This window comes from Ixodes scapularis, unplaced genomic scaffold, assembly GCF_016920785.2.
Source record: "Ixodes scapularis isolate PalLabHiFi unplaced genomic scaffold, ASM1692078v2 PGA_scaffold10__122_contigs__length_95168666, whole genome shotgun sequence".
In the NCBI taxonomy this organism is placed as follows: Eukaryota; Metazoa; Arthropoda; class Arachnida; order Ixodida; family Ixodidae; genus Ixodes; species Ixodes scapularis.
In genome coordinates, this window is record NW_024609836.1 from 17894330 (window position 1) to 17912889 (window position 18560).

The following is an 18560-nucleotide window of genomic DNA, read 5'->3' on the forward strand; positions in this document are numbered from 1 at the left end:
TGTGCCTGTGCTATCTTTAGCTGAAGCAGCCAAGCACAACCAATGCGTGTGTGACTTTTCACTTTTAGCTTGTCTGTGTGTGTGTTTGCATCTGTTTTATACTCGGACTTCGCTCTGCGTTGACGAAATATAGCCCACGAGGTCAAAGTAAAAGGCGCACTTGACGCGTCTCACACGTAGCGTTATTCTTTGAAGCGTCTATATACTGCACAGCGGTTTTAAGGGCGGTCCATTCCGTCTAAAAGCCGCAGCACGCTGTGGGGGAGTTTTCGTAGGTCGTCTTTGCCGTCCCGCAACGGCTCTCCGCAGCCCGCTACGATACCCTGAAGTCTACTACACTCAAGGCCATCGGCGTGCAGGCAAAGTAGCGGCTTCTTCGTTACGGAGGGTATAGCGGAACGGGAAATGCGGCCTACGAAAACTACCTTTTGTCTCGAGTGGTGTGACGTCACCGGTGGCGCATTCCGTATCCCGGGAACCGTCTCCCAAGATGGCTTTCGCCGTCCCGCAATGCTCTCCGCAACCCGCTACGATACCCGGAGCTCAGTCAAGGACATCGGCGCGCAGGTGCAGTAGCGGCTTCTTCGTTGCGGAGGGCAAAATGCGATCTACGAAAACTGTCTATGTCACCTTTCTACGGTCCGCAAACAAACGGGCGGGAGCGGGAGGGCGCTCCTCGCTTGTCAAAAGGCATACAAAAGGACAAAGAGAGGTCTCAGAAGCCGTCGCTTTTGTTGTATTGTCCCCCTCGAAGTCACTCAAAAATCCCTCTCCCGCCAGTGGCGTTCACTACTGCGCGTTTTATTCCCGCTTTCCGGCTGCGGCCAGCACAACAAAAGAACCCTCCCCCAAGCGGCCCTCACTCGCTGCACGTCCAAACATAAGCGCACACTTTGTCACACTGCTAACACGTCATCCGGTCTGCATCTGAGGCGTTCTAGTACGACGGTCACACGAAAACTGTCTGCAGACATATTGGGCATAGGCACGCTAGAAAACATGCTTGGAACATTGTCTTTTCTACCATGCAGCGTGAGTTGGGCTCGGAACAGTTGCCCGGAGCGAGTCTGCGACTGGTCTGTTCCTATCCCGTCCACACACCATGACGTCACAGAAGCGGGACTGTCATGATGTCGGATGTCGCGAACCTGAGGCTTGGTCGTACAAATGCTGGTAAAAATCACGAGCGAAACGCGAGTGTAGCTGTCGTCTCGGCGTCCCAACTTCTAGCTGCCGAAACTTCGGTGGGCAGCAAAACAGGCGTCTGCCACATGCACCGCCGCTGCTGGGACACCGCCAGGATCGCGACCGGTGACAGCATGACACTTTCATGACCTCATGGGGCGCAAGTCGAGGAACCACTCTTTTGGCCTCGGTAAACAGACCAGTTGGAGACGCGTTCTACACACTAAAAAAAATCAGTTCGAAAAAGAACTTTTTGGAGTTCTTCGGCTTGTCCATATTTTGCACCCTAAAAGGTTCTTTTAAGCACCTTATAAAAAAGTTCTTCACGAAGAACCTTTAAGGAGTTCTTTTAAGTTCTCTTTTCAATGAAACAGTTCTTCGTGAGAAACTTTTAAAAAGTTCTTTTCAGCCCTTCTCTCGCTAAAACAGTTCTTGGTGAAGAACCGTTTAACAGTTCTTTTAAGTTCTCTTTTCAATGGAACAGTTTTCGTGAGGAACGTTTAAAATGTTCTTTCCAGCCCTTCTGTCGCTGAAACAGTTCTTTTTAGTTCTCTATCGGATGAAACGATTTTTCATCAAGTACCTTTGGAAGGTTCTTATAAGCTCTTTTTTAATTAACCAGTTCATAATATGAAGAACCTTTATTGAGTTATTTTAGGGTCTAAGGAAAATAAATAACCTTTCAATGGAACTTTTATATTGGGTGTGCGAATACCCCTTCGGTTCAAAAAGAAGAGCGATATTTCTAGGTTCAACACTGCAATGAAAGTTATTGTGTACAGTGGACTTCTTGAATCTAGAAATATCGCTGCGCTATTTGAACCGAGGGGTATTCGCACACCCCAACAGTAAAGTTCCCTTGAAAGGTTATTTAGAACTGTTATTTCCTTAGACCCTAAAAAAACTCAATAAAGATTTTCATGATTTACTGGGTAATTGAAAGAGCTTATAACAAGCTTGCAAAGGTATTCGATGAAAAACCATTCCATCCGAGAGAGAACTAAAACAAAACTACAAAGGATTTCATTTCAACCACTACTTGCTCACCCCTAACTTTTAAGTTACTTTTCACCGAAAGAGCTTTCTATTATGAACCTTTTCAATGAAAGGCTTGTTGCAAAGACCACTTTCGAGTTAACTTGAATAACTTATTCGCAAAAAGCGACTTGGGCAGCAATTTTAGGTGTACAGTAGCTCTTTTGTAAACCGCTCTTTATCGACTGTCTCGAACTGTTCAAAGAGGCAATATACATCACCTAAACGTTTTGTAAACGTCAACAGACGTGCAAAACAGGCTTTGAACGACAAGGCTCCTTTTCTGGGGCACTACATCTACTGCAGAACCACTGGCTTGGATGGGTATTCAAGTACACATTCATCGTTGATACTCTTGTCAAGACCAAGTATGAGGTATAGGGAATAGAGGTAGGAGAAACAAGAGATGCTCTGCAATGCCCAACCTGTCAATGGTGAAATGAAGACAGGATACCGCAGTTCACAAAAAAAAACATACGGACGTTTATTGAACATGACTAGATTGAAACTTAGCACATGAGTAGAATGCTTCTCTGCCTAAAATATAGATCAAATAAAACACGGCCTAGTGGAACACTGAAATGAGACGCTGAAATTTTGGCCTTGAGAAAATTTAGACAACGTTCTAGATGTCTGATTTCATGTGGCACGTTAGCGAGCTCAGATCTATTATTTGACCACTAACAAAAGAAAACAATAACTGACTTGGAAAAACTTCAAAACCCTTTCTTGTTGAGGTATACTTTATGGATAAAAATGCTATCTTGGAGACGAGATGGACGAGGCAACCACTCAGGTGTGGAAGCAGGAAAAATAGAATTGCGGCAAAACAAGACTTCTGGCCCCTTCCTTCTCATGATGCCCCTCTCCAACCACACACTGCGAGGGCGCATGGCGCAAACAGGTGTTAAACCCAGACAAAGAGCCCAACGGCACTGCAAGATAGGCAGCTGCAAACCAGGCTGTTAGCTTAATTTAGACAGTGCCTAAGTCTCTTAGTATACCCTTTTTAGGTTTGAAGAAACTCAAAACCAGACAAAACTGATCCACCATTCAGGCTGTCTATTGCTTTGAAAGTTTAGTGGAAAAGGCGTTAAAATTACCACTTCGGGAATGCAGAGGGCCGGGTACAGCTAAATAACATCAGTGGTGGTCTTGCCAGCGATGTCTACCCTCCTTGCCTGTGACGTCTGTGCTATTATTTGAAGTAAGAGCTTCATATCTGTTGCAGCCTTGGAGCATTCAGCAGCCATAATCTCTACGTGGTCTGCACAGTTGTCGGTACCTTCTACGTCATGATGTGGAACCTGAAAAAAAAAAAAAAGTCAGTGCCATGCAGACAATATGAGATTTGAAGAACAAAGTTGCGTACCAGACGAACTCCAGCAAGCCTTATTGTAAAAAATTGTAATTTAAACAGTGGGTGCACTGGTCCAAATAGATCAAGTTATATGCACTCTATATTTTAGCTATAATAAGGCAGTTCAATGCAGCAAAAGAGATTTAACCGAGAGACAACCAGAGAGTATTTGATATATCTGACAAGTCATGCAACTGTGACTTTTACAGATTACATTTACAGCAATATGATTCGTTCAAGTCACTTTGGAGCACCTGTTGCAGTAGTCAGAAGTCCATTTAGGAGTAATCAAAAGTATGTTTAGGAGCAGCTAAAAGATGTATCGGCATATAAGCAAAAACTTCGTCTTTATTCTTACCACTGTGAATATTATCATACGGTTAATGTTTTGGCATCCTCAACTAAAACACTATCTACTTTGCCCTCCCACTCCTGTGCAACCTTTTCTTAACATCAATTGCTTGACAAGTTTGATTCTCTCGAACAAAGCACTATCTGCTTAGTTGCACATAGAAGCATCAGACATGGCAACAACAGTCTGAGTGATGATGGATAGTATGAACTGCTGTGAATGGTGGTTTTAGGTACGGAATCAAAAGTAAAGCAAACAGTACGTACCACTAAAATAAAATAATATAAAAAAAGAAACATTTTGAGTACTCAAAGTGATGTGTTGTTACTGTTCTAAAGGTTATAATAAAACAAAGATTTCGTCATTTGATTGTGAATATCAATGTCGTATATTTAAGACTTCATAACAAGAATCTGCATGCGAACAATAAATATGCCCTTTAAAAACAATCAAGCCGAATTTGGTAAGGTCATTCCTAAGCTTCTAACCATTCCTCTGGACGGGCAACTAAAAACTGTATAAAGATCCTCTCATTTTGGCAAAATGTAACAGGCTAAGCACTTCGAAGCATATGGTGCAGCAATTACATAACTACATTTAGCTGAATAACTATTTAAGAACAGTTCCCGCTTCCAGGTTAGTTTTATTTCTTTTAGCTGTATCAGAACCAGGTTGTAACAAACTTACCATGGTCCTTTTGTATTTTTGAATACAGTCACTGCGTTGGCGTTTTTCCTTTCGCTTTCGCCCACCACCTTTGCCACAGTTTTCCTTGTTTTGCTGAACTTCTGGCAGATGCCTAAGAAGCAACCTTTCTTTTTTTCATTTTGTTAATAAGGCTGTGTCGCAGTGAATCCTACAGTGAGACTGATGAGCAGCAAGCCTGTTACAATGCAGATATGAACTTCGATACAAGCATTTCAATTGTCAGAATGAAAACAAGTTCTTGTAAATCTTACGCAGCGTCCAGTGGAGTCGGCCAGGAAGGGGTATGCCGCTTGGAGGGCACACATGACGTCATCTAGCTAAGAACGACTTGGCGTTCTGGAAAGAAAAAACAACAAATGTTAGCCTCTGTTTTAAGATATATAAGTGAGGACTTCAAATGCTGCTGCTTTCGGAGTTTTGCTCAGAATGTCGTCTGCCAACGCAGCGACCAACTTTGTTCGTGCTTCATTTGGCTGTGGTTGAAGGAAAAGTTCACTCTTTTCACACAGCCTCTGTAACAGTAGCGAGGGAAATTATGGGAGAGTATATCTCTGTGGCCATACATTCCTTACAACCTCTGTAGACCAAACTGAGGCTGCTGTGTTACTAGCACGAGACACATTGGAGGTTCCAGGCAAGCTGAAAGATAACAATGTAATTAGTGCATCTCGAATTTCACAAATGGAACGCAAATTTCCAATTGGGTAATGTGCCCCACCTTTCTTTTATGTCTCCTTTTAGCTGTTCAATCAGTTTTAGCAGTTTGACTCGCAGTTTCATAGCAGGGAGCAACTGGTCAATCATCCACACTAACAAGTTTAGTAACGTCTTCCCATCAACCTCTTCTGCATAAAAGGAGATAAAATATTGCACATACAGTTTATATTATACATATATGTTATATATGTTAATGACAGAAGTTATACCACATTTTTCTACCCTTTTATTCTGATGGTGTACACAAATATAGTATAAAGAGAGTGAAGATGGGGGGAGGGGGACAACCATAAAGCAGTGGCATGCATCACCTCCACACTGCTTCCATTTTCTGGTTCCCCAGATCCTCCCTCGACATCTTTAAATTTCATGTGCTTCCTGAAGCTCTCCGATACAATAAAATATCGTCCAGACGGAGAGCACTTACCCAACTTGCAAACAGAATTAAAGTCCGGGTCACCATGAGCTATCTGGACATGATTTGTCAGATGACTCCCGATGTGGTAGCACTGCGAAAACTTTTAGCACTCGTATCCGCTGATGCTGAAATCGCACAAACGACGACAAATCTCACCAATCGCCGAAAGACCCGGAAGCACTTCCTCGCTCACAAAACATGTCCAAATATCCACACTGCACTACAAGTTTCATAAAAAAATATTCGCGTGCGCATGGAAGTATGGAAGGATAGCGCCATCGAGACCCCGATCAGCCACCGTTACCGGCATTCAACTTGGAAACTGAAAACGCGAGACGAAACCGACGCCGACGCCGCCAACCAACACAAACAAAGAGGACGGAGCATTCTGCTTACCTTCGAATCTCTGGGCGAAGTCTCCAAGGTTTTGCTTTGTCAACCAATCTGACACGTCCTGGAGCTTCCATCTAGACACATCTGTATGTTCTCGCACCGTGACCACATCCATTGAATGCCGCCGACAGAACCAAGTCGAAACAGTAAACAGCGAACCCCGAATAGTTGGCCGCCGTTACTTTCGCCTTTACAGGATCTCACGCAGGCAAACGGCGCGGCGCAGCGGCACCACCGGCACTCCTTCGCGCGTAACCGCTTCTTCAAAAGCAAAAAAAAAAAAAAAAAAAGTTATGAAGAACTTTTTTTTAGGCAAACGTTCCTCATCGCCCTGTCGCCTTTCTGGTGCGCCAGGGGGCGATACTGTTTGAGCGAAAACAGTTCTTCACGAGGAAAAAGAGTTCTTGGGGCGGCGAAGAACCTTTCAAGAACGGATATTTTTTAGAGTGTAGCTGAGGTAACGACAACACCATTAAAAAGCTAATAATGCCGATGAAAGGCTGCGTCGTTGCTCAAGTGTTTCTTCCGCCCGCGCAAGTTCCCTCGCGCTCCCTGGTACGACGCGACCATTAATAAGGAAAAGTAGCGCGGATGCGGCTAATGAGGCAGGGACGGTGTCGTCTCCGGCAGCGGCGGCCCGCGCAGCCCGACCAGGAAGCGAAAGTGACTTATCTTCCCAGGCCGCCGATTTCCGGACGCCGAACCGACCGGTTTCGCCGTCTGCGCTTTCTGGATCACGCGCGATCCCGCATGCAAAAACAAGGAACCGACCGCGGAAGTTCCAGTCGCTCTTGGCTCGAAGGACCCCGCTCTGTCTCACTGGCATCGAGGGTAAGCCAGAGCGACGCGAGGGCCTGCAGAACGGCGTTGCAAAGAGAAACACTAAAGACGCACTACCATACAAAAGTGCTCTCTGTAGGCACAATGACAGTACTTTCCAGGCGCTTCGTACGATGCTTCCAACATGCCGGCGGAGGTTTCACAACCTCACCTGCAGACTGCCTTTTGTATGACGCATTAGCAGTGGGATTGTTATTATAGCATTCAAAGCCTCCGCAAAGCTGCCAACACATTCATTGCACGTGCCGGCGCATTTGGCACGCGCTATTCGCAACTCCAGCCCGCCGCTCGCCCCCTCGCGGACGAACGAAGAACCAGAGGAGCGGGAACGGCGGTGAAGACGGTGGAACTGTCGGCCTTGGCGCTGATGCTAGCGCGTGGTTCTGGTCGGCGTGATCGTGCATCGAGCAGTTTTAATGAAAAATGCGAGTGCATTAATACAGGAATTGTGTTCCGCTTCGCCACTTTTAAAAGTCAGAATGCTCATTTTCTTAGCGCTCGCCAACACTTTCGTTACCTGTGGTACGCTCCTGCCCTGACCGCTTCGTCTACCAAATAAATGAATTCTAGGAGGCTGACCAGCGTCAGCGAGTGGGCGCAGGGGTAATCCTCGAAAATCGACCCCCGTCTCTTCCGCCATCTTGGGACTATACTGTCCCGCCATCTATAGGGCGTTAGGGTAACGACGTCTTGAGCGAGAAACGGATTGATATCGGTTATCATTGGCCGCTCCTGTGGCTTATTGTCTAGCGAGCGTAACGCGGTTCAGAGTTTTAAATAGCTTATTTCGTAAGCTTCCTTTCAGGACGTTCATGTTCAAACAGGTAACGCGCGCGTCATTCGACGACACAGGCCGATCGGTCGTGCTTTACAAGAAGAAATGACTCTCCGGTGTTGCGCATTGTCTTATTTTCTAATTACTGACTCTGTTGTTTTACCAACGCACGCTCGCGTGGACAAACTATACGACTGGGTTCGTGGATAAAACCATCCTGACGCCCCCTTGCGTTACAGTAGTCATCCGTCCGTCGGATCGCCACCGACGAATGCGAAGATGCATTTGCACAGTTGTTGCTCTCCCAGCGCTTAAATTCTCTATAAGCCCGCCACAAAGCGGTCCGACGAGCGACTGACAATCGGCCATGGCGGCAGCCGTCGCGGGCCCAACGAGGAGTTATCTTCCATTGCCACAATATGAACGAAGCCATAAACTTGTTCGATAAGTTCGTCATCTCCTCGCGCAGCATGCGCGTTTGGGCAATAGTTTGCCGGTAACACCCAGGCGGCGCCAGTAGTGAGAGCCCAAGGTATAATCTGCCTCGGTGTAATTTGGCTAAGGGTGAACGTTAAGCCCCCCATTGCGATCCGACGGCTTCCATATTCGCTATGTTTACGAGCGCAAAGCACACATATTTGAGCATGACGCAGCGAAAAGCCTGGTCCTTGTTCGCAGTAAAAGCACACTCCGGTGATACGTAGTCACGTTCCGATTGGCCCGCCAGGCCGCAGCTTCCGCTGTACTTGCATGTTGTGCAATCGCGGCTTCCTGGCCTACCCAGTATTTCTTGCTTTAGACACTAGGCTATAGCGGCGCCACTAGAGTAATAGCTCACATTTGAACAATGCAGCTGCCGCTCCCATGCATATTCGATGTTTCTTGCTTCAGTCGCTATGTAGCGCCAAACCAAACAGCATTGCAGGTTGCCTATAGCGGTGCGCGCTTAACTGCCTCGTCATCGGGCCGCCCCATGCGCCTTCTCTATGCTGCCCTTTGATTGGCGTCATTCTGATGCGCCGAAGACGGATTTTGGAACACTGGCCCGCCGTAGAGACAAACGCGCTGTTTACCAACAAGTAGGGGTGGCCGAATAAGAGCTGCATCATTCATAGCCTTCACAGTGCCCGGGAAACCGGTGTCGGGCTCTTGCGATCCCCTATTCGCCCACCCCTACTAACAAGCAGTCCAATCAACCACCTGTCTTTCATAATCTGATCGCGCTCTCTGCGCTTAGGTACCTACGGGAGCGTGATCACATGGCCAAAGATAAGACAGTCTACAGTCCTGTCAGGGCTACACAAGTTGGGCCGAGTCAGCGTACTTTCGAACGGCGTTCGACTGCATCCAAAGCGTATAAGTCTCACGGTGGATTACGAGGAACGTGGGGAACTTTTGCTCGTTCGGTTAGTCGAGTGCTGGTGAGACAGACACGGGGCTTTTGTCGGTCGCAAAGCTTGCAGCTGCCCACGAGCGCCGGAGTCGCGTCAAGTTTTTTTTTTTTTTACTCTCCTGGACTTAGCGGGACACTAAATATAGGAAGCGAAACGGTCCTGATTTGCATATGCGCCGGCAGGGAGGGCCGCCGCGTCCCCAGAATCCCCCGCCTTAATCCAGACGGGGATTAAGGAGGCACTTCCGGCGGACGTAGAGCGGCCTCGTGAGCAGAGCCCGGCACTGATACCGCTGTCCGTTCCTGTTCCAGACGAGGCCCTGGAGAGGTTCATCGTGGAGATCGTGCGCGCTCACGAGAGCCGGGTGTCACCGGTGAGAAACGTCACGTCGGACCCGAACTGGAGCTTCGGGCACTCCTTCTTCTTCTCCAGCACCATCATCACCACCATCGGTGAGTAGCTCCGTTGAAACTCATTCGGTCCTGTGCGGGTTTCGGACATTCCTCTGAGCGTTTCTAACGGTCCTCGTGCCACAGTATATAGATGTGTAGAGACGAGCCCGTGTTTGCCCGCACCAAGTGTGGGCACTGCGCCTGCGCAGAAATCAGATTTGAATAATGAAGTATGCGCATGGGCACCGCACCGACATCGGCGTGACGTCAGAGTGTGAACGCATCAGGTGATTGATGCATTCCCTCTGTATCACTGTCTCGCAAGTAGTTGCAACAAAATCTCTACACGTAAACACTCTCGCCATTGCTGCTGGTGTGCGTTAAAAATTGTCCGAGCTCGTTCGGTATAAGGACATCGTGGCTTCATATTCTTTTTTCAGTCCGCACAGGTCCATTGCTTTTAGCAGTGCCTTGACCGCGTGTATATATATATATATATATATATAGCTTCTTCCTGACGAAGGCCGGACTCCGGCCGAAACGTCGAAGATTAAATCGTCCGTTGTTGCTGTTTTTCACTAAGGGTTTTTTTCTTCTCAGTTTTATATATATATATATATATATATAGAGAGAGAGAGAGAGAGAGAGAGAGAGAGAGAGAGAGAGAGACCACGCGCGTCACAGCTGTCAGATAAAGTCCTCTCCTCGCCTTTCCACACTTCTCTATGGGAGACATGCGCGCTGATGGAAGCGGCACTTGACCTTTTGTAGCAGGTTCTGTAGCGGGCAAAATATTGGTTTAGAGCAGCTACCGACGTTTTTGGAGCAGATGCCAACATCTCTTACCACGTCACTTGAGAATTAAAAGGTGATTGCATCTCAATGAGTTCATTTATGATAGTGATCGAGGGTTCCTCTTTAAAACTCGCGCGCATCACTTATTACCGTTTGTGATAAGAATAGATAGTGCATAAAAGGAAGGTAGCCTTCTTAAATTAGGCTCTAGGCAAAGTAGGTTTTATATTAAAATGGGTATTAAAAAAAGAGGCTGAAAAGTGAATCATAGCGCAACACACCATTGGGATAAATTCCCTCTCCATTTTACATTCGGTAGCCAGGTAGCAGCGCAGGCTTTTTGGAAGCTGGACAGGGAAGGGTGTCACTGGAAGGACCACCGCCCTGGTTGGGGTTTGAACACCCCTGGGATAAACCAATCAAGTGCAGCGAATGTCGCGTGACTTGCGCTTTTAGTATGTGTGTTCGTGGTCGTATTTGTTCGAGCCTTCGACTGTACTCTGGCCCGAGACGAAGCAAACGCTGAGTACAGACGCCGTGAAATTCATATTCGTAAAATTTTTCTTACCTTCTACTTCTCCGAATGGTATTGTCGACCAATAATAAAACAATTGTTTCGCTTTAAGCCCATTTCGGCGCAGCTGTGTCACAATTCTTAGCGAAAATGGCATTTTGGCGCAAGATGTAGCAGACTTTTGTTCATGGCGCAATTTGGCGTAAATGGCGCAACGCTCCCACCACTGCATGTTTTTTTTTTTTTTTTTTTTTTTAAGTCGTTTTTTGGGTAAGCCACGTCGTGTGGAGCTTGGCACTCGCGTTACGCGCGTTGCTTAGACACTGCTTCATCAATGACCAGTTTCGTGCCTCGACGGCGGCAATACGAGTTTTATGAGCGCGTTGAAGCGGAGAGATCTCTGACGCGGTGTTCCAGCCAGCGTTCGTCAAGGAAGAGCAGACGCTCCGAGCCAACGTTATTTGATTAGCTCAGTTACGGAACTGCTCATAAACGCTGCTAGCACGAGCAGTACCCCTCCTCACTTACCACGACTCACCTCCCGTCGTTCGGCGCGTCGGACGGTTGCTATGGTAACTGCAGCGCATTCTTTGAAATGGGTACGTTTCAAAACACAGCGTCTAGATGGCGATTCGCCTCGAGATCGAACCGTGTCGCCACCGTGCGGCCGAAATTGGAAACGCGCGAAAGTGGGGATATCGCCGTGCGTCGTCTGCTACGGGCGCACGCTCAGAAGCATGGATCTCGACGCGGCAAGCCCGTTTCAGGCTGAGCTTGACATTCCTTATTAAATGCTTTATGTTTTTGTTGCCGTTTCTTCTTACTAAAGGTTGTGTTGTATCGTTTCCCATGTGTAGAAATTCAGCAAAGCGATTATTATTCAGTCGGAAGCTTCCATAATCTTAGTGTGTTGGTTTGTATACAATCGCTGTTCCCACGTATTTTTGTTATTTCGCACAAACCGTGGCTTTCATAATGCATTCAATATTGAGTGGGCCTGTGGTTTGATTAGAAAAGTAACCCGACTGATCGCTATCCTTTAGCAGACTAATCAATGAATAAATCCGTATGTTGATTTTTCGCCGGTCATATCGCGTGAAAGGCGTTAAAACTACACATTTTTTACTGCTTTTACTATGTCATACGTGGCAAATTGCATTCCCATTCTAAACTTCACGTTGTGAGTCCTAAATAAATATGAACACGGGAAGTCTTTTAAATTGCAGTATTTTTTAACTTATTATTTAAACAGTATAATCACCCTCGGTGAAATGTCAAGCACGCTGAAGTGGTTTACCGTGCAAGCCAGTGTCACAAAAGAAATAAAGACGTCAAAAATATTAAAGCAGGCATTTTTACCCCTTGTTGACTTTCTGCAGCACAGGACTCCAATTAACCGGCAGAAAAAAAATTGCAATTAAAGCATTACTTGAATAACCTGAAAGTTGTTCGATGCCAACTGCCCAGTCTTACGTCAGGTGAGGGCGAAGGGTGATCGGAAAGTCTCGTGAAGCCTCGCTAGCTTTTATCAGTAAAAGAGTATCACTGCGGCCGATGCTAGCTGTGTCGTGGTGCGCGTCGTTTGTTGGGTTTGCAGAGTCTACTGTGTTTGAACACAAGATTATTTAGCCAGAGATTTATAGTATTAGCCTCTTGACGTCCGCGGCCCTCACCAAGAAAATTGAAGCGGGTGAAACCACACTGCCGAGAAAAGCATTTAACAACAGGAACATTGCTGCGTTGCTCAGTCACACCCGTTTATTACATTAGAACAGTTTGTTTTACTTGTTTCAGTTGTCCTGCCAACCGTGCAGTTTGCAGATCACTAGAAGAGACACACTTTCCTCATCGAAACGCAGTCGATGTGTTCAGACTCCACAAAACTTACCCACACTATGGCACAGTAAAAGGGCAGAGGAACTCAATAGCACGGTAATTTTCAATACAGCGCTAACTTATCTTCATTTTAAATATTTATATTACTGCAAAAGCTAGAAGTAAAAAAAAAAAAGAAAACATAGAAGCTGCGATTTCACTGCCCACAGTACCGGTATTATTTTATCTGGGTTGGAATTTATTGTTTTTCTTAATTGCCACGTTGAAGAGCCAACACATCCATTAAAAAAAAAATATTTAACGTAAATATTCCAGTTCAGCCGGAGACAGGTATCAGTCGTGGTTATCCATGCTTTCCAACGTCTGCCTGGAGCAGACGACGGACCCACAGAAGCGATTATATAAATTTAGGCTTCACGCTTGCAACACGATTCGATCTTCACTGAAGCACCGAACAGTACCGTATCCTTTTCCGCTAGAATTGTTTTCCCACCGATAGTATGCGACAAAATAAACGCAACAATATACGCCGTCACGCGCGCGAACCTGGAGAGCCTATGGGGCGGAGGTTCTCCTATCCCCGCTTTGATGATGATGATAGCGCGACCGTAGCGCCACCTTTAGGTCCCTTTTCCTTTCGCCGCCATCTCCGTATTGGCGGAGGAGTGGTCACGTGGGCAGAACTGGATCCGACCTTCGTGCGGGAAAGCGGCCTTCCAGAGCGCCGAGTTTCGGGGGAACATATTTTCCGCTTTGAGTTCGCCAAATATAGATCTTAGACTAAAATAGAACGACCCGAAAGCTTCCTAAGTCATTGAACATTATGTGCGTCAACTAGGTACAATACAATCCTGTTTTTTTATAACGCGAGTGATGTTTTAGGACATCCGTTTCCAAGGTAAGGGAAGCAGACGACACGGACGGCGATCGCGTTGCTCGCGTCTGCGGCTCTCGCGGAGTGATACGCGATACGCGACCGGCACATCCGGCCGTCCTGGCGAGTCGGCGAGCTCTCGTGCGAAAGCGAGGGGACGGCGTTTTCGTCAGCCGCTGCGTCGTTTACCGCAATGTATTGACGACTTCTCCTCACACGTGACCCGCAGGATCCGCGGTTGCGATTTTTGCGACCGAGAGGGAAACAGGAAACGACGGGACAACGTTGACGGCGCTTGCCCGGCTCGTCGCCGCACGCCGCACTATTTTCCTTCCGCAGCGCGCCGCAGCACGCCACAGCACGTCGTCTCGCGTCGGCGCCTTCGCGTCCCCTGCAAAAACTGACCGTGGCTTCCCGCAGTGCTTGGCTCCAGAATGGCACCATTGCGGTACTCTGCTCCGCAAGCGGAGCATATACAGTTACTCTAGCTCTATAGACCACGCAGTTATGAAACGAAAATCCAGATGGCGCTTCAAACGACGGGAGGCGGACTCAAATGAGTAAGGGGGGCTACCCCCTTCCGAGGGAGTTCTACAACTGAGGTAATCTAGTAACATTGCTCCGAACGGAAAGAGCGCGTGCACGGGTGAGAATGAGTCTCTATTTGAATGCGAATGTGTTAACTGTCCCATGGAGCAAAGCCGGCGCTGTCTGTAACCGTCCGTAGCACAAAAACGGCACTAACAAGCAGAATTCCCGTTGTCTGCGACGTGCCATATCAGATGCTACGTCACAGAAGGCGTCAGGGCGCTCAAGGTCAAAGCGGACGCGCCTCACAAATAAAACGCAAAGAAAAGCGCAGCAATGCAGATACTTTGTCAAGGAAGCCGTGGAGCCGGCGGGAGGCCGCGCCTGCGCAGTGGGGGACCACGATGTCAGCGCCGGCGCCGTGTGAACAAGGAAGACGTGGCGCGCTGCTTGTAGGATGGCGCTGCATCTAGGAATGTTTTGGCATTCCTACAAGTAAACAATCGTTTCTCTGTCGAATTTTTTTAGTCCTTTTTTTTCTCACTTGCGCCGTCTGCACGGCGGAGACGCTGCCCGCTGAGGCTGCTCGTGCCTAACCAACGTTATACCTCAGTTGTGGAACTCCCGAGAAGTGCGGTACTCCCCCCCGCTCACTTCAGACTGCCTCCCGTTTTTTAAAGTGCCAACTAGGTTTTCGTTTCAAAACAGTGTGTTCCATAGAGTATGGTGGAACGCCATCTAGACGCTGTACTTCAAAACGAACGTATCGCATTGAATACACTGCAGTTACCATAGCAGCCGTCCGGCACGTCGAACGACAGGAGACGAATCGTGAGGTGAGAACGGCGTACCGCTCGCGCTAGCAGCCCCCATGAGCAGTTCTGCAGCTGAGCTAATCTAGTAACATTGGCCCTAACCAACATTGTTAGAAACCTATGTGGAGCACAAGTTAGTCTGCTTTTTGAGCAAGGGTATCGATGACCTCAGAACACCGAGCTCTTATTGGTTGATTAAAAAAAATAGTGCGTAGACCTCGAGGCATCTAGCATTGGGGTACCCACTATCCTTCCAATCAAAGCCGATCAGAACTAGGCGTCGTTCTGACGTCACCGCAACCCCTGCGCGAGAGGCAGACGAATTGCTATCCGGATACAGAGCTTACACTGATGCCACTTGGTCAGACATAAAGAGGAAAACGGCGCGCGAGAGGGTTACTTCCAGTGCATTCACGAGGCACATCAGACATGAGGTCTTGAGGTCAGGTGACAATCTTCCCGCTAAATCTAGCGGGGAAACTAAATTTGTGTATAGGTCACGTGACATCAAGTTGTGACGTCGTTTTCCCCATTAAATTTAGCGGGGAAAATAAGCGGCCACAAACATGCCCCAAAGTGGCCTGGTGTTTCCAATTTTGACTAAATTTGTATTTTTGAAGTTACCGGGTGTTTATCGGTGTTTTTTTTTCAGTTTTATCCGATTTTGTATTGTTGACACTGACGGATGTTTATAGGTGTTTTTCGGTTGCAATCGGTGTGCAGGCTACGGCAACATCACCCCGCTGTCGACAGGCGGCAAGATCTTCTGCATCGTGTACGGCCTGATCGGCATCCCCCTGACGCTCATTCTGCTGTCGGCCTTCGTAGAGCGCCTCCTCATCCCGGTCACCTGCATTCTGCAGTTCCTCAACTCCAAGCTGGGCCACCTCTACCAGGCCTTCAACATCCGCGTCCTACACCTCTTCATCGTGGGGGTGAGCTCCAATTCATCTCCTTTTCCGGCAAGAGCAGTAAAAGTGCTGTACTTTCCTCTTGCCGTCGCATGTCTCGACCGCCGTTGTCTTTGTCTATTGGCCGTTTGCGAGTACACTTAGCACGCTTATTCAGTTGCTTTACATTTTCATGGGAGCTACGGCTCCCAGAATGAACGACGACGATTGGGCGAAAAATGTCCCAGGCCAGACAGAATGTCCATACCGAAACTTGAAGTCATCTTGAAAGAACGTCGCTACTACAGCAGTTTCATCGACACCTTTTCAAAAACGTCGAGTTCGGTAGAGGTTCCGTCGACGCCAGAGGGTTCGGTAGAGGTTCCGTCGACGCCAGAAAGTGTTTGATGCGAAGGCATTTGCGTCAGACGTGGACTCCGTGGCCTAACAATACGACATTTTCACAGGTTATTTCCATCGTCCCGCTACACTCTCCACAACCCCGTACGAGATCCGGAACCCTGCAGACAAGGCAGGCACGCGCGGTAGTGGCGTCTTTATTGCGGAGGGAGAAACGAATGGTCTCATACGTAAACTTCCTATTAGTGGTATCGTGTAGCCGCTTATTCGGAACTATAAACCACTGACGTGTAGCTGATGCCGGCTTGCCGTCGTTATCAAATGCACGTGAAACTGAAGGGTTTTTATTTCCTACCGCAGCAAGTCAGACTTGAATTTTGCCCTAAAAATAATTTTGGGATTAGTTAGTTTGTGAAACTTTATAAATAAGACGCTCCATGTGTAATCGATGGAGGCGGTGAACTACTCCGGCAACACCGCCACTCTGCGAGTTCGGCTTCACTTCGCTCTAACGAGCATCGTAATTCGGCAGTGAAGCCCGCTTTCAGTTAACCAAAAGAAATTGCCTACACGCCCGACATATCCGCCCAGAAATCGTGGCAAAGGTGGGATGACCAAACACTTGGTCTACCGATATAAAAGCTACTGCAATATCGAAGATTTAGTTTCATCACCTTAGGAGTGATATGCCGTAAGTAAAATCAGTGGCACAGTTAGATATTGTCCCATTCATGTTTACGCTCGTATATTAAATTCAAGCAAGTTCATCGGCTTTAGGCAGAGAGACCAAACAAATAAGAGTGCATTATGGGCGGTTTCATTGGCCGATCGGCCTACGTTGCTGAAGCGGTGGTGTCCTAATCATTTGGACACAGGTACAGCTCTCAACACACCAATTCATCTCTGTGCAATTTCTTGAGCTTCTGCTTTACTCAGAAATATTAGTGAATGCTCAGTGACTCACCATGTTTAGAATTACTCCACAGTGTACTCAAAACAAAATCCTACTATCAACTTTTTTTTGTTTTTGTCACACTACTTTTGCTTCTCTACGAGGTCCAAAGAAATGTTTCCAGAGTTCATTAACTGGCAAGACTTTGGATATGTATATGTATAGAATAGCCTTTTGCATGACATCCATGTCTGCCTCTTTCTTAACAGCTAGCATTTTGAAAGTCGGAAGAAATTTAAGCAACATAGTTTTCAACTTTACTGCCCGGTAGTTGTAAAGGGAACAAGTTAAAGGGCTCTACACGTTTCCAAAATCGAGAGAAGCAGTGCAACAAAAAGACCCTTGATAACATTATCCAGCTGACATTGAACAACCTGGCTGATAAGACAGGTCTATTGTGATCTAGGAATGACCGCCCTTCCGATTGTCTTGTTTAGGCACGGACTTCTGCAATGGATGCAAGAGATAGGGTGCTCCAGCAATCCTGCCACGAGCCTTGCACGTTTACCGAAACGAAGCTAGCTATACTGCACAGCTGCACGGTGTCCCGTCATCAACCTCCGCAGAGTCATCTGGAAAACTCAAATTCAGGAGAACCAGCATAAAACACAAGACGCAATTTATTTCGGCAGGTATCGATCTAGTAAAGAATAGATAGGGCTGGGTTTGATCAAGTTTTAACCCAATTAATCCCTATCCTTAAATCAAATATTTAATCAAAGAATAGGTCTCATTAATTTTTTATGTGCCTAATATTTTTAAAAATTCAAAATTAATATTTCTTTTATGTTTTTGCATTTGCTGAATATGAGATAAGGGGCGGAATATGCAATTTTTATTAGGAATCAACCTTGATGTGTAGTTAAGAAAAGTTTGAAGGCACTCACAGTCACATATTATCACTTCAGGTGCATGAGGTAAAGAGGTTCGTTGATGTTATCCGGCAAGAGTGACCTCCTTTGATTGTTCACACTATAGACTCTGCTGCACTAAACGGACACTCGAGAGGCATTGAAGTGGCCGGGACACGTGTAACCTTCTGCACTTCTAAGGAGTTAGAAATTTTGCCCTTACAGTCTACTTTAGGTTACATTTCGACCTAAACTTTGCCCTTCATACAGGTGTTCTCATCCACCTCTGCATGGTGAAACCGTTTACTTTTTACTTTATTTTGGTTCATTAAAATATTACTGATTAACCGGTTAATAAAATTAATCGCAATCAAAAAGCATTAATCGATTAATCAGTAAGTTAATCTATCAATTTCCCAGCAATAGTAAATGGGAATCAAAGTGCGAACTAGCAGAAGTGATGACATGTTCCAGGTAGATAGCTGCTCTCTCATGATTCAGCAGAGCTTTTCTTTTTAGATTCTTTTATGCCAGAACTTACAGTGCAGTGCAGTGATGTGATCGGTCCCAAACATT

The 18560-nt window shown here is 46.8% G+C and overlaps 1 protein-coding gene across 1 annotated transcript in view; it reads left to right on the forward strand.

Moving 5' to 3' along the window:
- The window catches only part of LOC8051903 (potassium channel subfamily K member 1), a 64232-nt gene that overhangs the window by 36339 nt on the left and 9333 nt on the right, over positions 1 to 18560 (forward strand). The window contains exons 2-3 of the mRNA XM_040502259.2: positions 9489 to 9629; positions 15655 to 15866. Coding sequence (XP_040358193.2) covers positions 9489 to 9629; positions 15655 to 15866 — 353 coding nt within the window. The remainder of the gene's footprint in view (positions 1 to 9488; positions 9630 to 15654; positions 15867 to 18560) is intronic.